General features: G+C 47.5%; 2 protein-coding genes across 2 annotated transcripts; both read right to left on the reverse strand.

Annotated features, from left to right (window-relative positions):
- Window positions 1–1538: 1538 nt before the first annotated feature.
- LOC123050271 (probable xyloglucan endotransglucosylase/hydrolase protein 12) lies at window positions 1539–2844 on the reverse strand. The gene is made up of 2 exons (XM_044473092.1): window positions 2521–2844; window positions 1539–2394 (listed from the first exon to the last, which is right to left on the reverse strand). Exons 1-2 carry the CDS (start codon window positions 2788–2790, stop codon window positions 1795–1797), a joined length of 870 nt encoding a protein of 289 aa, XP_044329027.1. The 5' UTR covers window positions 2791–2844; the 3' UTR covers window positions 1539–1794.
- An 18476-nt stretch (window positions 2845–21320) lies between these two features.
- On the reverse strand, window positions 21321–22623 carry LOC123050272 (probable xyloglucan endotransglucosylase/hydrolase protein 12). The gene is made up of 2 exons (XM_044473093.1): window positions 22300–22623; window positions 21321–22173 (listed from the first exon to the last, which is right to left on the reverse strand). Exons 1-2 carry the CDS (start codon window positions 22567–22569, stop codon window positions 21574–21576), a joined length of 870 nt encoding a protein of 289 aa, XP_044329028.1. The 5' UTR covers window positions 22570–22623; the 3' UTR covers window positions 21321–21573.
- Between the last annotated feature and the right edge of the window lie 3798 nt (window positions 22624–26421).

A 26421-nucleotide genomic window follows, 5' to 3' on the forward strand; every position in this document is an offset into this window, starting at 1 on the left:
CCGAAATCATTTCTTATTATTTATGTATTAAATCAATTTGAGGCTATTAACAAGATATAATTCAAAAATGAAACATTTACATTCACTTGTTAGTTTTTCTATAAAATCTAAATGTGGTACAAATATATTAAAATTGGCATGGCATCATATAATGGCGTCATAAAACCACCTTTAAAATTTTAGACCGTATCACTAAACTAGGATTGTATACATCTTTGTAATTTCGCACAACTTATAAAACTTTGGAATCTTGAATTAGAATTATTTATTAAGAACAAATTAAATCTTACTATTAACCTCCATGGAAATGCCATGAATAGATACTTGGGAAATTATGAATATTTCCATATATTATTCATACATTTGGTGGTTCCTATGAATTTTGTATAAAGAATTGCAATACTAAATTGGCCACTTTAATTTTTTCTGGAAAAAAAAGAAATAGGCAAAGAACAAAATTAGAGAGTAGTAGTTTGGGCTGGCCTCGATTGTCTTATTGGGCCATGACCCTGTCGTAAAAAATAGAAGGGAAAAAAGGGAAGGAGAAGGGAAAGTAAACATGGGTTTGGCCCATTTAGTGGTAGAGGGAAATGGAAGAAAAAGGAAAAGGAGAGAGAAGAGATTTGTTTTGGCCCATTAGATTTTCCTTCCTTTATGTTCCATCTTGTTATGTTTTTTTCTATTTCTGAAATAACAAGATAAGGTACCTTGTATAGGACCTTACAAAAATAGTTGTTTGCAGTATTCCAAATGTTTTGTACATGGAATATACTATTGTAGTGTTCATATCAAAGGTAGTATTTTTTTAAAATCATTTGCCATTATTTAGGTCTTAAATGAGTGTCGAGTTAATTATTAGATATTATTCAAATTTGAACTACATGTATCTCTCTCTACAGAAAAAAAGTACATGTATCTCAAATAGGATCTGTAAATTCAAAATAAATTCATATTTTAAGTAGTTATGCATCTCCCTTATATGTGATGTTTTTGGTGGTAACCCTCCTTTGGTCATGAAAAAGCACCACCCAATTGGGCATTGTAAGCTTTCTTTTGATCGAGATGAAAAGTTTAGTGCCACCGCGGGATTTAGGCCAAAATTATCATAGTAAATTTGCCATAGATCAATAGATTATTATAGTCATGGTGTGTTGTGGTTGTGGGTAACCTTACTTCATTCTTTAGGGGGCCTAGCTCGTTGGTTCATGCATGCAACCAATCATGCCCTATGTGATCCATTCAAAAAAGATTGTTCATGATTACTCAATCGGGTAAGCATTGAACAAAATTTGGAAAAAAAAAAATCCCGGGAGCACCACCCAATTAGGCATGGTAAGCTTTCTTTTGATCGAGACGAAAAGTTTGGTGCCACTGCGGGATTTAGGCCAATCTATGCCATTTAAAAAAATTATCATAGTAAATTTGCCATAGATCAATAGATTATTGTAGTCGTGGTGTGTTGTGGTTGTGGGTAACCTTACATGATTCATTAGCGGCCTGGCTCGTTGGTTCATGCATGCAACCAATCATGCCCTATGTGATCCATTCAAAAAAGATCGTTGATGATTACTTAATCGGGTAAGCATTGAACAAAATTTGGAAAAAACATCCCGGGAGCAACAAGAATGAAAAACCTTGAGAAAACAAAAATATATGTATCAAAAAATAAATAAATAAAGTCCCAATGGAATCAATGGGTCGTGTATGCCGTGGTAGTAGATCGGCCGGCCAACCATTGCCGCTTGGTGCGTGCCACGACCACGATCAGACTGCAGCTGGATATGCATGGGTCGATCAGTACTGCGGCAGGCTGCACTCGGGGCCGGGCTTCTTGTTGTCCCTGTAGTCGACGCAGTAGTCGTAGATCCTGTGAGTCTTCTGCACCTCCTGCATCTTGGCCCGCTGCTGGTCGGTGAGGCCAGCGCAGTTCTGCTGCCGCCCGCCGTGGCTGAACGCCCCATCGCAGCCGTACACGCAGGAGTCGGCTCCGTCGCAGGGGCAGACGTCGAGGACCATGTCGCGGTAGCCGGCGACGAAGGGTGCCTTGGACCAGTCGGCCTTGACGCGGCCGCCCTGCGTGGCCCAGTCCTCCGCCGACCAGATGCTGGAGTAGCCGAACATCGGACGCTTGATCGGGTACGCAATGCCCTTGTCCCGGTAGTTGCGGAACACCCGGATGGGGACGTCGTCGACGTACCAGACGATCATGCAGGGCGTCCAGGAGATGGTGTAGGCGTGGAAGTCGGCGGTGGGGTCGAACCAGGGCACGAACTGCATCTCCTTCTTGCCGACGCCGTCGGCGAACACGTTGGTGTGCAGCGTGTAGGGCTGCCCCGTCTCGTTCCCCAGGAACTCGAAGTCAATCTCGTCGTGGTCGTCCCCCACAGAAGATGTCTGAATCCATGATAAATTAATGCATACACAGTTAGTATTGCAGTACATCAGCATTTCAGTACAAGCTCATTAGTAAGTATTATTGTAGATAATTAAAGCTAACCACGATAGGATAGATATACGTACGTAGTATGTGGTGACGGTGCCGGCCGAGTTCCCCGGGACGAGCTTGATGAGGGTGGAGACGCTGCCGTAGATGAACTGCTTCTTCGTCTGCAGCAAGCAGCCAGAGGAGTTGCTCTTTAGGGACATGGTCAGGCCGTGGCCGTCGTCGGAGAAGGCCGCGTTCTCGGGGTTCCACTTAATGTCGCAGTTGTCACGGAAACTGGCACTCGCGAGGCCGATGGCCATCGCCGCCACCGCCACCAGGAGGAGCGCCCTCCTTGAGCTCTCCATCTTCTCCTACTTCGTAGTTTGCACTAGCTTAGCTTTTGGTGGTGTAGGAAGTGTATGTCAAGAAGACTTGATGAAAATGCAGAGGTGCACAAGGGCTTTATATAATCCTCTCTGCGTTGCGTGCGGATCTGTGCTAATTATTTTCAGTCAAATTCAAAAGTGTCTGGTGCGCACGTAGTGTAGTATGTAGCTGGGTTACTTTGCGCCATGCATGTCTTATTATTCTCTCTTCAGGTTGCACCTACCTAGTGCTTCTTGTCGGCTTGTTCAATTATCATATGGATTGCTTGCATCTGACAGCGTCTGGATTTGACTAGTTAGTGGTCAGCACATGCTACGTTCCCGTAGCACCTCCCTGCGTCTCGCCGGGATCTGGATCTGGAACCAGAAGAATAGTCCCGGAGGAAGAGAGAACTTGGAGGAGGGAAAAGAGCAGGGAGGAAAGCTTGATAGGAATAATGTTCTGATTACAATTCGATAGTCTCCCTCACTCACACACACAACTATAAGTACTTGCTATTACAAGCCACTTGGGCCAAGACGGCCCACCACGCAGTCGCCCACTCTTGGGCCGGGTCCAGGTTGTTGCATTCCCCTCTCCTTAAGGAACAGCTCGCCCTCGACTGTTCAGTATCAGGTCGTTGTCGCTGGCGCGATCGTACTTGCCCACTCCCAGGTTGCCATGGACAGCGGCAACCCTTGCCAAGCAATCTTCAGTTGTGTGCGGGTATGACCCCCCACTTGCACCAGACGCGACTGGAGAACTTGAGCTGGTCTGGACGCGTGCTCGAGCACATAATGGAGCGACTCTGAAGAATCCTCTGAGTTGGATGGAGGAGCCGCCGCCTTAAGCAGTGAAACGTGCACCACGGGGTGGATTTTGCTGGACTCCGGCAGGGCCAACCGGTAAGCCACCTCACCAATGCGAGCAACTATTTGATATGGTCCGAAGTACTTGAAACCCAGCTTGTGGTTCGGTCATCGGGCAACTGACTGTTGCACGTAGGGTTGGAGTTTCAGGAATGCCGAGTCACCCACCTTGAACTGACGATCAGAGCGTTTAGTATCTTTTTGAGCCTTCATTCGCTGTTGGGCGCGCAGCAAGTGCTCCCTGATTAAGCCTTGCATCAGATTTCTCTCAGCTAGCCATCCTGACAGGTCAGAAGATAGTGAACTCTGCAAGTTGTCAACTCCCAGGTGACGAGGTTGGTAGCCATACGAGACTTGAAATGGTGTTGTGCCCAGTGCTGAATTGTAATTCGTATTGTACCAATATTCTACCTGGGGCAGCCAGTGTGCCCACTTCTTAGGAGTGGAGTGGACCATGCATCTCAGGAACGTTTCCAGACACTGATTCAGCTTCTTTGTTTGGCCATCTGTCTCGGGATGACTAGCTGAACTCATGTTCATGGTAGTGTCTGTCAGTCTGCACAGCTCTTGCCAAAGGGTGCTTGTGAAGATGGGATCCCTGTCAGTTACCAGCACTTTGGGTAGGCCATGCAGCCGATAGACCTGATCCACATAGAGTTGTGCAACCTGCAGTGCAGTGAAAGGATGTGACAGAGGTACAAAGTGCCCGTACTTGCTGAACTTGTCGATCACCCCTAGGATAGTGTCGAAGGATTTGCTCTTGGGTAGCCCGCCGATGAAATCCATACTGACTAAACTCCAGGCCTCTTTGGGTATAGGTAGAGGATTGAGTAATCCGGGTTTCTTGATATGTTCAGCCTTAGCCTGCTGACAGACTGTACAACTTTGCACATATGACTGGATGGCCTGTTTCATGGCAGGCCAGGCAAATAAGGCCTTAATTCTCTGATATGTGCCTTGGAACCCTGAGTGGCCCCCAATTCCACTGCTATGCAGTGCTAGCATAATTGCCTGGTGTGCTTCAGTATTATGGCCTAGCCAAATTCTGTCCTTATATCTAATAATTCCATTATGTAGAACATAGCATTTTTCATTTCTGCCAGAGAGAGCCAGTTCTTGGAGAAGTTCCTTGTCTGCTGAATGAGTTTGATATCCTTCGGCAACAACTGACAGCCACTTGGGGGTGCAGAAGGAAATTGCATACAGTTCCATGGGAGCAGGTGGTCTGGACAGAGCATCAGCAGCAGTATTTTCCAATCCTTTCTTGTACACAATAGTGTACTGTAGTCCAAGCAATTTGAGAAATGCTTTCTGTTGCATGGGGCTGGACATTTTCTGATCTTGCAAGTGAACCAAGCTTCTGTGATCTGTAGCAATAGTGAAGGGAGCATGCTGCAAGTATGATTTCCATTTTTCCACAGCCAGTAATATTGCTAAACACTCCTTTTCATAAGTGGACAATGCCTGAGATTTAGGGCCCAGAGCTTTGCTGAGATAGGAAATGGGGTGGCCTTCTTGCATCAACACAGCACCAATGCCACTGTTGCTGGCATCTGTTTCCACAGTAAATTCTTTCTTGAAATTTGGGAGGGCCAACACTGGGGCTGTGGCCAAAGCTTCTTTCAAATGCATAAAGGCAGCCTGAGTAGTTGGTGTCCAAGCAAACACCACATCCTTTTTCAGTAGGTCAGATAGACTCCTGCTAATGATCCCATAATTTTTAATAAATACTCTGTAATATCCAGTAAGTCCAAGGAATCCTCTGATATCTCTTGCAGTAAGAGGTACTGGCCACTCCTGAACAGCTCTGATCTTGGAAGGATCTGTGTGAACTCCCTTGCCACTGATGACATGACCCAAATATTCTAGTTCTGACTGAGCAAAAGTGCACTTAGAGTATTTCACAAAGAGCTGGTTGTTCTGCAGAATTGTGAACACCTCTTCCAAGTGTGCTAGGTGTTGTTCCAAAGTCTCACTGAATATGAGGATGTCATCCATGAAAATCAGTACACACTTTCTTAACAAATGAGCAAAGAGTGCATTCATTGCAGCTTGAAAGGTTGCTGGTGCATTTGTAAGTCCAAATGGCATAACCTTAAATTCATAGAGACCATGATGTGTTTTGAATGCTGTTTTATATTCTTCCCCCTCCACTAATCTTATCTGGTGGTACCCAGATCTGAGGTCTAGTTTAGTGAAGTAAGTTGCTCCTGCTAACTCATCCAAGAGCTCTTCAACTACAGGCATAGGATACTTGTGTTGCACAGTAACTAAACTGAGCTATCTATAATCCACACAGAATCGCCAACTCCCATCTTTTTTCCTGACTAACAATACTGGAGAAGCAAATGGGCTGGTGCTCTCTTGAATGACTCCTTGTTGTAGCATGGTAGAGATCTGCTGCTCAATTTCACTCTTCTGCATAGGATTGTATCTGTAGGGCTTGCTGTTGACAGGTTTAGCTCCTGGTAACAGGGGAATCTGGTGATCAAATGATCTGTGTGGGGGCAATGTATCAGGTGTATTGAACAGCTGCTTATGTTTGTCCAGAATGGACTGAACTGAAGGAGGTATCAGGTCCTGAGTTGCTGGGGCTTCTACAATGTGACACAGCTGAATTACTTGTTCCACAGCTCCTGTATTGAGCAAACCTTGTAAGTGCTTCCCTGAAATGGCTGTGCAAGAGGTGAGCTTGTCTCTGACTCCTCTCAATGTAATTCTCACACCCTGGTACTTAAACCTCATTACTTTTTTCCTCCAGTCTACCCACATGGGGCTCATTGTTTCTAGCCATTGCATTCCCAAGATGATGTCATATGTGCCAAGAGGAAGCACTTTCAGGGATGTGTTGAAGGAGTTGTTCTGACAGAACCACTGAAGATTTGGCACCTGTTTGTTGCACTGCAATGTTCCACCATTAGCAACAGTGACTTTGGCTGCAGCAATTTCCTCCACTGGACAGTGTAATTCTTGTACTAGATCTGCACTGATGAAATTTGTGGAGCTGCCCGAATCAACCAGGATCAGGAGTTGTCTTTTCCCCACCATGCCCTGCAGTTTAATACTTTCTTTAGAAGAGGTTCATGTTGCTGCATGAACCGATAGTTTCATGCAAGCATCAGTGTCAGTATTCTTTGGCCTAGTAGTCTGTGGTGTGTCCACTTCCGATTCAGACTCACTGTCAGGGATCTCAGACATCTGAAGAGCCTCTATGAGTTCTTCCAGGACATGCAGTTGCACTGCTTGAGGACACTTGTGGCCAGGACTGTACTTTTCTCCGCACTTGAAACACTTACCCCGTGCTCTGCGTTGGGCCCGTAAAGAATCCACTCTGTCAGTGTGTTTGGGACGCTCATCAACACTTTTGCCAGTAGGTGCATCACCCATAAGTCCTTCATGCACATAAGGTTTGGAGTGCCAACGCTTGCTCGATCTGTATGTGTCCTCGGCCAGCAGAGCTTCTTGTGTTTGAGCCAAGGAATAAGCCAAATCCAGTGAGGTAGGTTGCTGTAACTTGACAGGAGCGCGAATGGCAGGTTTCAACCCTTCCACAAACCGATTGATGAAGAAGGTCTCATCATATGAGTGATTGTACACCAGCATTTTGTGCATTTGCTCCTCAAATGTGTGGGCATAGCTGTCGACTGAATCATGTTGTTTCAGAGAGAAAAACACATCGATGTCTCGAGAGTACTTGTTCCTGTTAAATTTTGCATAGACAGCCACACACAGTGCTGCCCAACTGTCAATGCCGTGCATTGCTTCATAGGTTTGCAACCATAACGCCACATTTCCTGCAAAATGCATTGTCGCAAAATTGACCCATAACTCAGGCTTGACATTGTACATGCGAAAATATTTCTCGCATTGTTTCTTCCACCACTTGGGGTTCTCTCCTTCAAACTTGGGGAAATCAGATCGCGGAATACGAGCAGTTCCCAGGAGTGTACTGGAACTGAGAATTCGGCGATCCATCGCAGTCCTCATACTCATCAGACAGTTCTTCCTAGAAGTGAGCCTGGGATTTGGAATGCTCACCGCGGCTTCGATGCTGAGATGGTACCCGGAGACCCCTGATGTCATGTCCTGACTGCTGTTGAGTAGCCCCCTGCCGATTTGTGTGCTGTGGCTCTGTCCGCGCGGTCAGCGGGTCCTGGGACTGCGTTGTGTGTGGCGGCTGCTCCATGGTGTCGACGCGGCGGACGATCCCCTCCAGAGACTTCCTCATCTCCGCCCCAGTCGCATCGAGGGAGTCGTGCGCGGCGAGCACGCGACCCAGTGTCGACTCTGTGCGAGCCAGCGACCCTGTGGTCGTCGTGGCCAGCGCGTCGAAGGCCTTGGCCGAGGAGGAGGCATACTTGTAGAAGGAGTCCTGGAGTACATCCAATCGCTTCGCCGTCTTCGCGCCCGCCTCCGAGACCGCCTTGCTTTGTAGGATCGTCGCTTGAACAAGCTGCTGCAGCTCCGCCAAGGTGAGCTCCACGGCCGCCATGCGCGCCGAGAGGTTAGGCTTGGCCAAACGAGCCGTCGTGGTTCTCTTCGATCTACTCGACCTAGCGCAGGTACACCGAGGTGTTTTGCGCGAGATCGCCCGAGGGGATCCGCACCTTTTGCCAGGAATTACAAGCAGATCGAAGGATTGATCGCGAGATCTGGATGAAAATTTTCGGATCAGAGGAAGCGGATCGATACACGACACTGAGTACCAAATGCTACGTTCCTGTAGCACCTCCCTGCGTCTCGCCGGGATCTGGATCTCAAACCAGAAGAATAGTCCCAGAGGAAGAGAGAACTTGGAGGAGGGGAAAGAGTAGGGAGGAAAGCTTGATAGGAATAATGTTCTGATTACAATTCGATAGCCCTCACTCACACACACAACTATAAGTACTTGCTATTACAAGCCATTTGGGCCAAGACGGCCCACCACGCAGTCGCCCACTCTTGGGCCGTGTCCAGGTTGTTGCAACACAACGATGTTTCGTGCTTCCTCTTTGTTTCATGCCAAACTGCGCACCTGTCGATGAGATGAGATGAGGGAGTGCGCCAACTGTGAGCCAAGAAGGGAAAGGACACCTTCCACGTAAATGGGCATTGGAGACGTTCCACGGAAGCAGTTTTCACCCAAAACATTTCAGCCACCTCTAATAGCCTAATGGAGGCGGTTATTCATCCTCGTGAAACTCATGCATGCGGTTAAAGAAGCAAAACCGGCTATGATAACTAGCTGAGGCTGTCCATAAATCTTGACCGCCTCTAATTAATAATTTAAGTTCAGATGCAGTTTTCCAGTCAACAAGATATCAGGTGCCGATTGGTCTGAAAAGACAACACTACTAGAAAATACCCTATAGATAGATGCTTAGCCACAAGCGTGGGGTAGGAAGACCGCGCTACTGTCGGGGCCAGAGCCAGCGCTACAAGTACATCTTAGTAGTAACATAGGCTAAGCCGACCAGCGCTACTACTAAGTGGTACCCACGGTACCCTAGGAAAAAAATGGACACGCCTGCGCAAAAAATCAACCCAGAATGTCGCCAAAGTTGGCTAGGGCGCTGCCCCGAACACCTTATGACGGTGGACCGTCACAGAAATTATGATTTTAAGCGACGGTTCCTATTTCGTCACCAAGGTTTTTGTCACTGAATAGAGCAAATTTTATAGTGATAACAAGGACCCAGATCCTCTCTCCCGGGGCTAGCCTATGGGAGGTCGGAGACACGATTAGAGTGTCAGGCTATGAGCGGGATTTGTTAGACTGGGAGGCTATGGTGTGGATAAAGTGTACAGCCTCTGCAGAGTGTGTGTTGAATCTATAATACCTAAATAGTTCATCCTCACTAACCTATTTATCTTCACATGCAGCCTATCCACATCAGCGGAGATGCCATGTCAGCAGTTATCATCCAATAATTCTTCTCCGTTTGCATGTAAACAGCCGAATAGTCTCCCACTAGAAAAGACCACTTTTCAACTGACGACGAGGGCATATGAGGTCATCCGCCTGGTTAGCACTAAGGCCGTAATTCTCATGTGATTCTTAGACTTCCGTAACTGATGCCCTTTGGCTTTTCTAAATAAATAAGGGAAACTGCTTCAAAACGGTCGGATGCAAACAACCGCATCGCGCAGCCGCCGTTTCCTTGTGACGCGTGGCCTGTGGGGGCCACCCACGTGCCCCCTTTTCTTCCGGCAAATTTGACAATTTTGACCTATAATCGAAAGCAAATCACAGAATGAACTGGTTGCGAAACTATGAACCATGAACCATGCCCGGGTTTGTCGCGGCCATGGCTAACAACAACCTAGGGATTCAGTTGTATGCTTCCTCCCATGTACCATACAACATCTTAAATGCAGCTTGCTTCGCCTTCCATGCCTTGCCGTATTTCACCTTGTAATGAAAGATGGCTTTCACAAGGTCAATGACATGTTGGACGCTCATTGTTGGAAGTGTGGATATTGAGTTGGAGAGCCTGTAAGCGATGAACTCGGACGTGAGTTGTTTGTGGTCTTGGGACACAATCTTGCCATCCACCCTTTTGCCTTGGCACATGTGAGTTGGCACACAACTCACTACATGCCAAGTAGGACCTCCTTTCCATGGTCTTGCACGCACAATCCACGGACAACCGCCACGGCGTCTTGCCACTCCTTGTTGGACCTCCTTTCCACGACCTCTACCACCACCACGGCCTCTTGTAAGTCCAAGTTGGACCTCCTTTTCATCTTCACATGCACATGCAACCATGTAGCGCACATTGACGTCCGAGTGCACCACCTTGTGTGGACGATAATGCGTAACCGAGTAGTTGTCGAGCCACATCTTCAAATCCAACAAGCTGTCGAACTTAGAACCTTTAGCAATCCGGTTCTTGTCGTCTACCAAATCACGGTGAGAGCTTGGCCTAACCCCAAGAGCTACACATTGGCCACCATCTACCACGGCTTCATCCGCAAGACTAACATCCTTGAACAATGTAGTCCGATGATCCCGACCAAATACCTTCTCGAAAGCTTCGGCCTCCTTCACCGTGAACCCCTCCGCATCAACTTGTTCATCGGGACCATCATCATCCGAGTCCGATGCATATGCACGGGAAAAAGGGATGGAATGGTCCATTGTCTCTTGCAAATGATATTTGTCGAGATCACCCACATTGTTGTCATGGAGATCAACTTCATTGTCATCATCCGCATACTCATCGTTGTCCTCTTGCAAAGATTCATCTTGGTTGTTTCTACACGGGCTCAATGTTGGCCTCACTTCTTGGGTCAAAAGAGGTTCAACAATTTCATCTTGCTTCAAGGGTGGGGGGCTACTAGCAACCAAAGGGGAGGGGTTCCGGTTCAAGTCCAAATGCAAACTTGACTCAACCTTCTTCATTGCAAATAACTCAAGAGCCTTGTCTAGTGATTCGGCCACCGTCTCCTTGTATGCAACCCAACGTTGCTCCGAGTTTACACGCATTGTCTTCCAACGGATGTGCATTCCAAAACCAACATTATGCCTTCCCTCCAACTCAATGATATCACTAGGGTCCATCCAATTCAAATCTTTCCTAACTTGTTGCAAGAGCTCGGCATAGCTAGGACTACTATCAAACACAATGTCAAGCTCATCCGGGTCCGGTTCTTTATTGCCTTTCAAAAAGGCGTCTTTGTCCCCATGATGAACAAACACACATGTTCTTCCCATCCCTATAAGCAATGAACACAAGGTAACATTGCTTCCATGAGTACTAATCCATGGATTAACACCGAATACAAACCCTAATATATATATATGAAACAACAACCCTAACGCTAACCATAACCCTAACCCTAAACCTAACCCTAACCATAACCCTAGCCCTAAACCTAACCCTAGCACCAACATAAGAACACCCATAAGAATAACCCTAGCATACTAACAAAGCGTAATCATAGAAATTGGCAAACAAACATCTCACATCTCCATGCAAATCTCTAGATCCAAACTAAACTAGGGTTTCCCCAAACTACCAACAAATGAGCAATGGGAGAACTTTACTTCGATCAAAACAAGGGGATCGGAGATTATTACCTTGAGGGAGGGTTTGACTTCGAAATCCACGGACAAATTCTTCAAATTTGCAAGATTTGAAAGAAGATTTGAGAGGGGGGAGAGTGGGAGAGGGGGCAAAGCTCGGGGAGAGAGTGAGAGAGTGTGTGGTGGGGGGGGGGGGTGGGGGAGGGGGGCCCAGCCAAGTGGCTGGATAAGTCACAGTGCAGCGCCTAGCCGCTAGGCGCTGCACATTACACGTGCAACGCCTAGCGGCTAGGCGCTGCATATTACAGATGCAGCGCCTAGCTCGAAGGCGTTGCACGGCTGGGTGCGGGACCGTGGGCTGCCACGGTGGACAGTGGTGCAACGCCGCGGAGCTAGGCGCTGCACCGTAGGGTGTGGCGCCGGCGTGGCGGGCGCTACACAAAAGGGTTAGGGGTGTGAAATAATTTCGCACCCAGTTCATTCTGTGAATTTATTTCGTTTCGAGGTCAAAATTGTCAAATTTGCCTTTTCTTCCTTATCTCCTCCCCGTGTCCCTCTCCATCCTTATCCTCTTCCTCCTGCTCTCTTTTCTTATCCCGCCTGCAAAACACACCAGATGTGGTTCGCTGCACTGCGTGGCGGAGCTGCGGGGGCGCCGCCGTGCTACAAGGCAGAGCTGCGGGGGGCGCCACCGTAATATGAGTTGCGAGCAAGCAGACCCACAAGACATCAATACTGCGACGGCCAGCGACGTGCTTCGAGGCGGTGCTACAACGGCGCCGCCGTGCGTCAAGCCGGTGCTTCGACGATCCGACAAACGGCGACGTGCTGCGGGGCAGTGCTGCCACGAGTCGACGACCGGCGACATGCTGCGAGGCGGTGGTACGACGACCGGCGACATGCTGCAGGGCGGTGCTGCGACGACGACGTGCTGCGAGGCGGTGCTACGACGGCGCCATCATGCTTCAAGCCGATGCTGCAACGAGCCGACGACTGACGGCATGCTGTGAGGTGGTGCTTCGAAGACCGGCGACGTGCTGCGAAGCGGTGCTGCGACGGCGTCACCGTGCTTCGAGCCGATGCTGCGACGGTGCCGCCGTACTTCTAGTCGATGCTACGATGACTGGCGATGTGCTGCGAGATGATGTTGTGACGGGCCGCCATGCTGCAAGGGGGTGCTGCGACGACCCAACAACTCTCCGGCGACGCCCCGACCGAGCTCCGATCTGGTGCCGCTTTGGGATGCTATCTTGCTGTGTAAGTGCTGCATGCCACGGCCGCTGTTTGTTTTTCAACAGACACAGTAGCGGAAGGCGATGACTGAGTCAGTGCGCATGGAGCAGGATGGGATGGTTGTGATTATGTGCATCCAACGGCTGATTAGGCGGATGTTTTTTCGCTGGAGGCATCCGGATGACGCCTAGCAGCCGCCGTCTCTGCTGCATCTCTCGATCCTTCGATATCACGCATCCTTCTCTGCAGCCGCCGGCCGCCTCATGGCGCCTTCATCTCCTTCTGCTGCCCCCGTTCGCCTTGCCGTCGGTCGAATCATGCGACGCCGTCGACCTATTGTAGAGGTTAGGAGGAGTTATGGTGTCACCGGATGCCCTGGGCAACATGGATCTTGATTCTTGAGCCGCCACCACCCCTGTCTTTTTCTATCAGGTTGGATGCTCCGCACAAAAATCTGCAAGACTATTGGTGACAGTGTTTCCCTGCTCCCTGTCACAGGGCACTGATTCAAGGCGCACCCAACGTCATCTATGATCAGAGGAAAAAATTCTGCACGGACTCTATGAAACCGAGGAGGTATGTAACTACTATATATCATAGGCTTCTATGTTCGACAAGCTTTGGTAATGATATGAGATGGTCACTTTCCTTGATTTTGTTCAGAAGAGGTGTGGATCTATTATGTTTAATTTTGCTCCATGACGTATTCTTGCAAATCCTAGGAACTGATCAGATTAAAAGAGAAGTATGATGCCCAGTTGTATGGAAATATTTCATACATTCAGGACTACAGTCATGGGATGATTGATGGAAATATTACCAAGAAAATGAATATACTGCATCAATGTATTCATTTTCTAAGCCTACTGCAGTATATTCAGAACAAGGAAAAGAGCAGATTACTGCAGTGTATTCAGAACAAGGAAAACGGCAGTTGTCCAACTTTTCTCCAGGTTATCTATGGTATGGGCTCAGTTTAAGTTTGAACCCTTTTATTTTATATTTTTCATAGTTGACAGTTTGCTACTCATCTCTGTGCACTAAGCCTTGATGGATCGTACATGCACATGTCCTCCTCTGTTTAAGTATCTTGCATATAAATCCAAACAAATTAATCAGTGCTGACTGTGTCATCTTCCCAACTATTCTGCAATTTGGATATGCTGAACTGACTAAATATGCCTATTTGTCCAAGGTCTGAACAAAACAATTCGTCATGTTTGAGATTTTAAACCACAGAAATTGCCATTCTCTATTTTTTATTCACTTAATGTAGCTTATAAGGTGTTAGAGTAGTCATTATGGTATACGACTTCTAGTCCAAGTCAGTTTTGTACCCCTACCCCAAGTCGGTTTGTACCCTCTTATATACTCTTGTATGCCGCACCAAATCATCAATAAGCAACAGTTTTATTCAGCTTTCATGGTATCAGATACCGGTCCCAGGGTTTAGGGTATGGCTCCGCCAACGCCGCCGCCGCCCGGCTACTTCGAGCGCCGGGCTGCACTCATCGCCAAGGCTGCCAACGCCGCGGCCGCTTCTCTCTCGGCCCTCACCATAGCTCCACAAAACTACCCTGCACCCATCCTCGCCGCACCAATATCTCTTGCTGACACAATCTCCGACGTCAGCCCCTACATCCCCATAGTTCTTGATCTCGCCGCCCACAACTACTACCATTGGAGACATCCGATCTCCACCTCAGCCGCTGGAACCTGCGCTCGCATGTCGCCGCCAACTGTCTTCCCCGCCCCGACGATCCGCAATGGTTGAAAGACGATCTCGCGATCGTCCAGTGGTTCTACACCCGCATCACCACCGAGATCTTCAACATGCTCGATCACGACGGCGCCACCGCTGCCAACATCTGGCACTCCCTCCGTCAGCTCTTCCAAAGCAACACCGACGTTCGGAAAAACACTCTCCACACCGAGCTTCGCAATATGGTGCAAGGAGACGCCCCGGTGAACCTGTTCTGCCAGCGCGTTAAGACCATTGGCGATGAGCTCCGCGAACTCGGCGATACAGTTAGCGACTCACAGCTAATCAATATCGTCGTCGTCGGCCTCAGCGAAGACTTTGACAAGCAAGCCTCGTTCATACCGATGATACGACCACCTCCTACATTCGCTGAAGTACGTTCCTTGCTACAACTCGCGGCGGAAACACAAGCTCGCAAGGATTCTCGCCCCAAGGTCTTTCATGCTGCGGCTCGTCCTCCTCTGTCGTCTACACCAGCGCCGCCTTCCAGGCCGGCTCCTGCCGCCGGGCCGTCCGCATCGTCATCTGTTGAACCGCCCCCAGGCTGGCGTCCTAGTCCGAACTACCGTGGCAAAAATCCTATCTACAGGCCGCCGCCGACTCGTTCGGTTCCGCCTACGACATCACCAGCACCGAGTCCTGCACCACCCACCAGTGCTCCATCCTGCGGTTGCATGGCGGCCTCCTCATGATCCTTGGACGGGGCTTGTTCAAGCATGGCCCATGCCCTGGTCCGCTCCGTCCACCCTCGGTGCTCCGCCGGCATACTCAGGTGCCTGGCAACTCGGCCTTCGGCCGCCTACTGGTGCTCCCGGGGTTCTCAACCCCCGACAGCCGGCCAATGCCTATCACGCCGCCCCGACGTATGCTCCTTATGGTCATTACAGCACCGACGGCGGCGCCTACTACACACCTCAGCCGGCCCTGCTCCCGACGCCACCCCTACCACAGCCGGCCAATGCCTACTACACTCCCCAGCCGGCCCTACTGCCTTCACCATCGTATCCGCCGGCACTGCTTCCGATGCCACCCTCACCTGCGACGCCGAGCTGGGATCAAGCTGCCTTTCTCCAGGCCATGAATAACTTTGCTGCACAAGGAAACTCAGGTACGGATTGGATCTTTGATTCAGGGGCCTCTAGTCATATGTCTGCATCTAGTAATTGGTTATCTTCTTGCACTAAATCTCCTTTCCCTTCCATTATCCTTGGAGATGGATCATCTATTCCTATATATTGTGTTGGTCAGGCTCAACTTCCCTCTTCCACCAAACCTCTTTTACTTCGCGATGTTCTAGTTGCACCCGCCCTCATTAAAAATCTTATCTCTGTTCGCCAATTTACTTGCGACAATCTAGTTTCGGCTGAATTTGACCCTTTTGGTCTATCTGTGAAGGATTACCTGACCAAGGCCGAGATCGCTCGCTTCAATAGCTCCGGTGATCTTTATTCTCTTAATGGAGTTCCTGCCGCCACCCCTCCAACATCCATGCTGGCCTTCGTCGATCTCTGGCATCGTCGCTTGGGCCATCCCAACCCCGCCGTCTTAGCTTCTATGCTTAGTGAATTTACCATACCATGTAATAGGGACTCTCATAATTCTGTGTTTTGCGAGTCTTGTCAATTAGGCAAACATGTGCGTCTTCCCTTTAGTTCCTCTAGTTCTTGTAGCACTTATCCCTTTGAATTAATACATTGTGATTTATGGACCTCTCCCATTGCAAGTGTTTCGGGTTTTAAATACTACCTTGTTATCCTAGATGATTTCACCCACTTTGTCTGGACTTTTCCTCTACGCAACAAATCTGAGGTCCATTCTCTTTTCCTTAATTTTCAACGCTATGTGTCTGTTCACTTCTTCCTCCCAATTCGCTTTATCCAATGTGACAATGGTCGCGAGTTTGATAACATTAAAAATCGTACTTTCTTCTTACAACATGGCATCCTGCTTAGGTTCTCATGTCCCTACACCTCCCCTCAAAATGGTAAAGCAGAACGCTCTCTTCGCACCCTCAATGATATAGTTCGCACTCTCCTCATTCAATCATCTATGCCTCCCAAGTTTTGGGCTGAAGCCCTACACATGGCCACCTTCCTTCTAAAACTAAACCCAACACTACTCCCTATTATTCCCTCTTTCTTTCCCACCCCGACTACTCCGCGGTTCGTGTTTTCGGCTGTCTCTGTTTTCCCAATGCCTACGCCACTTCTGCAAATAAATTGTCACCACGCTCTATCCCATGTGCTTTTCTCGGCTTCTCTGACGAGCACAAAGGCTATCGCTGTCTCGACCTTCACACCGGACACGTTCATGTCTCTCGTCATGTCACGTTTGCTGAGCACATTTTTCCTTTCTCACAACGCACTACTACACCATCCAACACCCCTAGCTCCGCAAACACCCCCTCTCCCCATCCTTTCCAACTATATACTTCCCTACCTGCCGAACACAACTTATCACCACCACCATTAACACCCACCATAGCCAATCCTAACCATACACTCACCCCACCCGAGACGTCCCCAACACCCCCGACCCCTGCTCCCTCCCCAACACCCCCGGCCCCTACTCCCACTCCACCACCCAGCCCTGCTCCCACTCCACCACCCAGCCCTACTCCTTCGTCCGACTCTTCCGCTGCGCCGGACTCACCAGTACCCACCTTACCCCCTCGTGCTATTCCTACAGCAGCCCCGATTAATGATCATCGCATGCGTACTAGGGCCAAATCAGGATTTCATCAACCCCAAGACCGCCTAAACCTTCATACCTCCGTATCTCTCACTTCTCTTCCAAAGAATTACAAAACTGCTCTACTTGATCCCAATTGGGCCGCTGCCATGCAAGAAGAATATAATGCTTTACTTCAAAACAACACCTGGTAACTTGTTCCTCGTTCTCCCAATACAAATATTGTTTCTGGCAAATGGATTTTTCGCCAAAAGTTCCACTCCGATGGGAGCCTCTCACGATATAAAGCCAGGTGGGTTTGTCGTGGGTTTTCTCAGCAACAAGGAATTGATTACGAAGAAACCTTCTCTCCTGTTGTTAAACCTAGCACCATTCGCACCGTTCTTAGTGTTGCTGTCTCCTCTTCATGGCCCATTCACCAACTTGATGTGAAAAATGCTTTCCTCCATGGTTCCCTTCAAGAAACTGTCTACTGCCAGCAACCTCTGGGTTTTGAAAATCCATCCTTTCCAACTCATTTATGTCTTCTTCAGAAATCTCTCTACGGTCTTAAACAGGCCCCACGAGCTTGGTTTCAACGCTTCTCCTCCTTCATTCAAACAATAGGCTTCACTCCATCTCTCTCCGACACCTCTCTTTTTGTGTATCATCAAACTTCTGACACTGCCTATTTACTTCTCTATGTAGATGATATCATTCTTACCGTCTCCTCTCAAAAGTTCTTAGATCATATTGTCTCTCTTCTTAGATCTGAATTTTCTATGACTGACCTAGGACTCCTTCATCATTTCTTAGGCATTGCTGTTGTTCGAGATTCCTCCAGCCTTTTTCTTTCCCAATGCCAGTATATTCTTGATCTTCTTAATCGTGCTGGTATGCTTGACTGTCAATCATCTCGCACTCCTGTCGATACTAGTTTTAAACTTTCGGCTACCGGTGAACCCTTTTCCGATCCTACTCTCTATCGTAGCCTAACAGGTGCTCTCCAATATCTCACCATTACTCGTCCTGAAATCTCTTTTGCTGTTCAACAAGCATGTCTCTATATGCATGATCCCCGGGTTCCTCACTATAATCATGTTAAACGCATTCTTCGGTATTTAAAAGGAACTCTCAATCATGGTCTCCACCTCAATAATTCTTCTCACTCGCTTACCGCATACTCTGATGCAGACTGGGCTGGTTGTCCTGACACTCGAAGGTCCACTTCCGGTTTTTTGTGTTTTTCTTGGTAACAATTTGATTTCTTCGTCTTCGAAAAGACAGGTTACAGTCTCACGTTCGTCGGCCGAGGCTGAGTATCGCGCTGTGGCACATGCCGTTGCAGATACAATCTGGATTCGGCAGTTACTCTCCGAGCTACATAGGCCTATTGAGCAGGCCACTATTGTCTACTGTGACAACATATCAGCAGTCTACATGACCAGCAATCCAGTTCAACACCGACGCACAAAGCATATTGAGATTGATATTCATTTTGTTCGTGAAAAGGTTGCTCTTGGTCAGGTTCGGGTGCTTCATGTTCCCTCTACGGCTCAGTTTGCTGACATTTTCACCAAGGCACTGCCTACTAAGCCGTTTCAAGATATCTGTTTCAGTCTCAACGTCGTCGAGCCTGCCGTTGATACTGCGGGGGGGATGTTAGAGTAGTCATTATGGTATACGACTTCTAGTCCAAGTCAGTTTTGTACCCCTACCCCAAGTCGGTTTGTACCCTCTTATATACTCTTGTATGCCGCACCAAATCATCAATAAGCAACAGTTTTATTCAGCTTTCATAAGGTTTCATGCATAGTTTCTTTTTGTTGCAACAAATTCTGTTTTCAACTCGACAATTTGGATCTTGGTGCTTATGTGTATAATTACTCATGCTCTATTCAGCCTAATGCTTTGAGCAAAAAGAATTGGTACTCACTTTGGCAAACAGAGAGAGAGGAATATGTTTTTTGTTGATATTGGAGCTCCATCACTCCTTGTGAAGTATTGCAAGCAAGCAGCTACAGTGGCCAATAATGCATATATGAAGATTGATTTACAACAACAGCTCCAACATTTCTACATAATCATTCATGTTGTGTCTCTTTCCGAATCCTCGTTAGTGTGTTTATATACATTAATATTCATGCAAGTCAAACGAGATTACTTATGCCATATCAAGATGTGTCCATTGCAGTTTTCTCATCTTAAGTTCTTAATACATCATGCAAAAAGTTATTCAATTTATCTATCATCATCTTCATAGGACAAAGAGTTCCTGCAAAAACACGCGGGGTATCATCTAGTCTATTTTAATAGCCCAGTCCCTGGCAAAGGGACACAGTTCTCATTATGTCACACTATTTGACCAGTCACCCTAATTTGTTTAAGTTAAACGTTGATAGTTGTGTTAGACAGGTGGAACGATCACATGAGATGATCTACTATGAATAGCTGGATGATCAAGGATCATGCCAGGAAGAGGTCCATAGGACATTTAACGTGCAAACTAAGTTTATGCAGTAGTTATGCTAGTATTTGTTTTACAAGTCTTTACTTTGTGGTTATGATTGTTTACCTTGTTCTTGCTTGCTTTTGGATTGTTTGTGAGTTTGCGAGTACATTCAAAGTACTTACCTGACTTATCATGCCAGATATAGGAGAAGCTCCGTAGAAGGACGTCGAGAGTGTGAGCTAGATCGTGTCCTAGCAGTGTCCCTCTAGAGAAGCCCCGCCACCGTCATGTCTTCCGTTGTGTTGTACTGTTTCCACCACTAGTACTTCCGTAGACACTAGACCATGGAATACAATTTGAGCATGGCTGCTCCTATTGTACTACCTTGCGGAGCAAGATTATTGTAACCTAACTCCGTTTACTATGAAGTACTCTATTAGATCATGGTTTATCTGTATCAAACTATAGTCGTGTTCCAAAAGACATAGATCTCTGGGACGGAACGCAAGGCCTCCGGTTCTCTGAATTGGGGTACCACACGACCTTGGAGAAGGGGAAGGAGGTGGTGCCGGAATTGGAGAAGGGCAAGGAGGAGGTGCCGCCCTTGGACGAAGACGTCGTGCTGGAGGAGCCCCCTAGCGGCAAGCGGAGGAACTACAAGCAAAACCATGAGGAGGCAGGCCCAACTCACTTCTACAAGGTGATCCTTGTCCCGAAGTTGGAGTGCCTACCTATGCCTGTAGACTTCACGAAGTACTTCCCGACCGTGCCTCGGGAGTCCAAGCTGAAGACGAACACCGGCTGCTCATGGAGGGTGACGGTCCGGCTGATGAACGGCAGGGTCACCCTCGATCAAGGTTGGCCACCCTTCGCCGTTGTCCACCAGATCAGGATCGGCTACATGGTCATCTTTAAGCTTTCGACTCCCGACACCCTGAAGATGGTCGTCGTCCAGTGCGGGAAGCATGACGACGCCTTCGTTGTGAACGTCTAGGGGAGCTCTCGGTTGCGTGTGTTGGTTTGGTTTAAGACTATGTCGTATTGGTTTGGTTGAAAATTACTCGTTTAAGTGTCGTACTATGTTTAACTTTTTCGTATATGCTATCTATTTTGTGTGTCTTCTGTTTGTTCTGCCTGCTAGTGTGCTGCTAACCTCACCACATCCACGAGGAGCTTACCAGAAAACGTGTGTTGCATGTAACCAAACACCATGGCTTGTGTTTTCGCCAATGTTGGGGATATCGCTTATGGAGAACTTATCGGTCGACCAAATATAAGGGGCAGATCGGCATATCGGCCGACGGGAGCACCACCCAATTAGGCATGGTAAGCTTTCTTTTGATCGAGACGAAAAGTTTGGTGCCACTGCGGGATTTAGGCCAATCTATGCCATTTAAAAAAATTATCATAGTAAATTTGCCATAGATCAATAGATTATTGTAGTCGTGGTGTGTTGTGGTTGTGGGTAACCTTACATGATTCATTAGCGGCCTGGCTCGTTGGTTCATGCATGCAACCAATCATGCCCTATGTGATCCATTCAAAAAAGATCATTGATGATTACTTAATCGGGTAAGCATTGAACAAAATTTGGAAAAAACATCCCGGGAGCAACAAGAATGAAAAACCTTGAGAAAACAAAAATATATGTATCAAAAAATAAATAAATAAAGTCCCAATGGAATCAATGGGTCGTGTATGCCGTGGTAGTAGATCGGCCGGCCAACCATTGCCGCTTGGTGCGTGCCACGACCACGATCAGACTGCAGCTGGATATGCATGGGTCGATCAGTACTGCGGCAGGCTGCACTCGGGGCCGGGCTTCTTGTTGTCCCTGTAGTCGACGCAGTAGTCGTAGATCCTGTGAGTCTTCTGCACCTCCTGCATCTTGGCCCGCTGCTGGTCGGTGAGGCCAGCGCAGTTCTGCTGCCGCCCGCCGTGGCTGAACGCCCCATCGCAGCCGTACACGCAGGAGTCGGCTCCGTCGCAGGGGCAGACGTCGAGGACCATGTCGCGGTAGCCGGCGACGAAGGGTGCCTTGGACCAGTCGGCCTTGACGCGGCCGCCCTGCGTGGCCCAGTCCTCCGCCGACCAGATGCTGGAGTAGCCGAACATCGGACGCTTGATCGGGTACGCAATGCCCTTGTCCCGGTAGTTGCGGAACACCCGGATGGGGACGTCGTCGACGTACCAGACGATCATGCAGGGCGTCCAGGAGATGGTGTAGGCGTGGAAGTCGGCGGTGGGGTCGAACCAGGGCACGAACTGCATCTCCTTCTTGCCGACGCCGTCGGCGAACACGTTGGTGTGCAGCGTGTAGGGCTGCCCCGTCTCGTTCCCCAGGAACTCGAAGTCAATCTCGTCGTGGTCGTCCCCCACAGAAGATGTCTGAATCCATGATAAATTAATGCATACACAGTTAGTATTGCAGTACATCAGCATTTCAGTACAAGCTCATTAGTAAGTATTATTGTAGATAATTAAAGCTAACCACGATAGGATAGATATACGTACGTAGTATGTGGTGACGGTGCCGGCCGAGTTCCCCGGGACGAGCTTGATGAGGGTGGAGACGCTGCCGTAGATGAACTGCTTCTTCGTCTGCAGCAAGCAGCCAGAGGAGTTGCTCTTTAGGGACATGGTCAGGCCGTGGCCGTCGTCGGAGAAGGCCGCGTTCTCGGGGTTCCACTTAATGTCGCAGTTGTCACGGAAACTGGCACTCGCGAGGCCGATGGCCATCGCCGCCACCGCCACCAGGAGGAGCGCCCTCCTTGAGCTCTCCATCTTCTCCTACTTCGTAGTTTGCACTAGCTTAGCTTTTGGTGGTGTAGGAAGTGTATGTCAAGAAGACTTGATAAAATGCAGAGGTGCACAAGGGCTTTATATAATCCTCTCTGCGTTGCGCGCGGATCTGTGCTAATTATTTTCAGTCAAATTCAAAAGTGTCTGGTGCGCACGTAGTGTAGTATGTAGCTGGGTTACTTTGCGCCATGCATGTCTTATTATTCTCTCTTCAGGTTGCACCTACCTAGTGCTTCTTGTCGGCTTGTTCAATTATCATATGGATTGCTTGCATCTGACAGCGTCTGGATTTGACTAGTTAGTGGTCAGCATAACGGTGTTCCGTACTTCCGCTTGGTTCCATGCCAAACTGCACACCTGTCTATAAGATGAGGACTTTGCTTGACACATAGAAGGATTTTTACAGGTTTGACGGACTGTCACACGTGGCATCATTCGACTGGGATTAAGGGGAGGAAGGGCCCCACCCACCCTGAAAATCAGGGGGCGGAAAAGTTGATTATTACTAAAGCCTCCGTAAAAGCCCGTGTTTTGCCCATGAGTGAGTGTAGGATTATTGATAAGATAATTAGCACTAAGGCCTTTGTAAAAGCCCGTTGTTTGCCCGTGAGTGTAAGATTATTGATAAGATGAGATGAGGGAATGCGCCAACTGTGTGCCAAGAAGGGAAAAGACACTAGTACATAATGGGCGTTAGAGGCGTTCCACGGAAGCGGTTTTCACCAAAAACTTTTCAGCCACCTCTAACAGCCTAACCGAGGCGGTTATTCATCCTAGTGAAACTCATGCATGCAGTTCAAGAAGGAAAACCGGCTCTAATAATTAGTTGAGGCGGTCCATAAATCTTGACTACCTCTAATTAGTAATTTAATTGAGTTCACCCATGGTTTTTTGATCAAGAAGATATCGGCCGGCGATTGGTTCGGAAAGACAACATGAAACGTTAAGATGGGTACTTGAGCGAAAGGCATTAATGTTGAAACCAATATTATTCAAACAATGACACCGGAGGAACACATAGAGTAGACCTTCCGAAATGCTCCAGAATCCCGAAGAGGAGTAGGTATGTCATACGGTAAGTAAACCATCTCCAAAAAATTCATAAAAAATATTTTTGTCCGTTTTGGAATATTATAAAAATTAGAAAAATAAGAAACATCCGAGAGGACCCACGAGGAGGTCACAAGGCAACAGGGCGCGCCGTGTTGCCTTGTGGCCCCCTCGTGTGCCTTCCCTACTCCTTTTTCTTCCCGAATACTTGTTTCGCAAGATAAAAATTCATTATATATACTCCGGATGTTTTGACCACTGTATCGCAAGTTTCTCCTCTGTTCTTGTTTCAGACTGTTTTTCTGACAGATCTAGATCGCCATGTCGCCCTCAAGCTCGTCCAAGGACAAGTTCTACGAGAAGGCCATCAACCCCTACCTTCCAGAGGTGATGAAACACCCTCAAACCATGGAGTTGAGTGAGGGGTGTTTCACACCCGGGACGTTCAAGGGCCAAAGAAGGAGGGAAGCGAGAAGGCCAGGCTTGAGGCGGTGGAGCAGGAAATCTTCATGTGTCAAGGGATGGTGGAGCGCGGACTCAGTGCCAACCACTCCATGATCATGGAATTCATCCATGAGCACAAGGGGGACAACAAGGATATTGGAGAGGCCATCTTCAAGCTTGATGACCGGGTTAATCATCTCCAAGCACAAATCTATGACCTACAAAATCAAAACTGTGAGTATGAGTCCAGGTTTAAAAAGATGAGCCTAGCTGCAGATTTCGGGATTCCGGAAACTCGTTCTTCTTTCTTTGATGAAAAGCCCATGCCTTGGAAGCCAGAAAACAAGCCCACTACTTCATCACCACCATCACCGAAGAACGAAGCTTGAGTACACGGGTATGGGCACCACCCTTGACTTGTTCCAAGCTTGGGGGAGATGCCCCGGTATTGTTAGAAATATGCCCTAGAGGCAATAATATTTGTATTATTATATTTACATATTCATAATTATAGATTTTATATTCTATGCTATTACTGCTATGATCCTGGAATACACGATTCAATGGAAAACTCATATGCACGTGTGGAATGATAAACGGTTAAATAGAAGGTTCCTAGTCTTGCCTCTGGGACTAGCTTAAGTGTTGTTGGTGATCACGTTTTCCGGATCTTAGGATATCGCTGAGTGTAATGGTAGTCCTAAAACAACATTGAGATTATGACACTGGAAGAACGATCATATTGAATCAACCCAAACTAGTTTGTCGTGAATTGGATTAATATCGTCTATATGAAATTGTAATAACACGAAGTCTTAACATATGATCTCGCTCCTTAGACCATGAGAGTATTGTGGTCACTTCTTACCATACGATGGGTTTTGAGGTTGCTCAAACATCACATTTAATACGGTGATCATGACGACAACTTACAGGTTCATCAAAAAGTTTGACAAGTGGCCGGATAGTTCGAGAGTGGGATTTGCTACTCCGACGATGGAGATATTCTTAGGGCCCTCTCGGTGTGACGACATCTATCATCATCTGGCCAGACACAGGTGAATTCGTCACGGGGATGCCGGAACACAATAACGAGAAAGAAGAACAAAACCGCTAACGAGGATTTCAGTATAGTGAGCATGGTGATGACTCAGGAGGATACCGAGAGATCCCAGGTTTTGTGAAGTATCGCGAAGCAAAGGGAACATCACATGATAACCAAAGGTTCACTCGAATATCATTTGTGTGCTCATAAGGATCGATATGGATGTCCACGGTTCCGCTATTAGTCATTGAATGAACGGTTTTCGTTCATGTCTATGAGTTACCGCTACGGGGTCACAAGCTTAAGGTAATCATGATCTGCTAAGTGTTAGTAAGACATGAGTCATGAGAATATATTTGTGAAATAGTTTTGAGAGGATCCAGAAGTGTTTGGGGGTCACCGAAAGGGTTTTGGTGAATATCGGGTATTACCGATATATTATATATACGTGTAAAATATTTCTAGAGATGTTAATATATATATATATAATGGTCTAGAAGTATTTAGAACATTTTATATTTAATTTAAATATCAACAGGCCTAAAAAGGCCAAGAGGTGGAAGGAATTATGGGCCACAAGGGCCAATAAGGAAGTGGCGCCCCCCTTGCCATATTGGTGGCGTGCCTTGTCGGCACACTGGAAAGGGGGTACTCAGGGGCGACTAATGACCCACAAGTATAGGGGATCAATCGTTGCTCTTTTCGATAAGTAAGAGTGTCAAACCCAACGAGGAGCGGAAGGAAATGACAAGTAGTTTTCAGTAAGATAATGTCTACAAGTGCTGAAATTGTAAGTAGCGAGTATTTTGATAGCAAGATAATTTGTAACAAGCAAGTAACAATCGTAGCAATAAGTATGCAGCAAGGTAGCCCAATCCTTTTGAGGCAAAGGACAGGCCAAAACGGACTCCTATGATAAGCAAAGCATTCTTGAGGGTACACGGGAATTTCATCTAGTCACTTTCATCATGTTGGTTTAATTCGTGTTCGCTACTTTGATAATTTGTTATGTGGGTGGACCAGTGCTTAGGTGCTGAAATTATTTGAACTTTTCAAATGTTTCAGATTTATGTTTCATCAAGTAGATCTTTCGTTGTGCCATTGAGAATAATTAACCATAATATTATCTAGGAGTTTAGTAGCTTATCCTAAAGTGATTTCCATAAAAATGCCTCCCGCCGCCGAATCTAAAAGGTTTCTAGAAGCAAAATTCAATCCGGCATAAAAAATTTGTATAATCATCCAGAGATTCAAACCATGTGTAGGGCAATTACGTATCATTAATTTCATCCTCT

Source organism: Triticum aestivum, chromosome 2D (assembly GCF_018294505.1).
Source record: "Triticum aestivum cultivar Chinese Spring chromosome 2D, IWGSC CS RefSeq v2.1, whole genome shotgun sequence".
Classification (NCBI taxonomy): Eukaryota; Viridiplantae; Streptophyta; class Magnoliopsida; order Poales; family Poaceae; genus Triticum; species Triticum aestivum.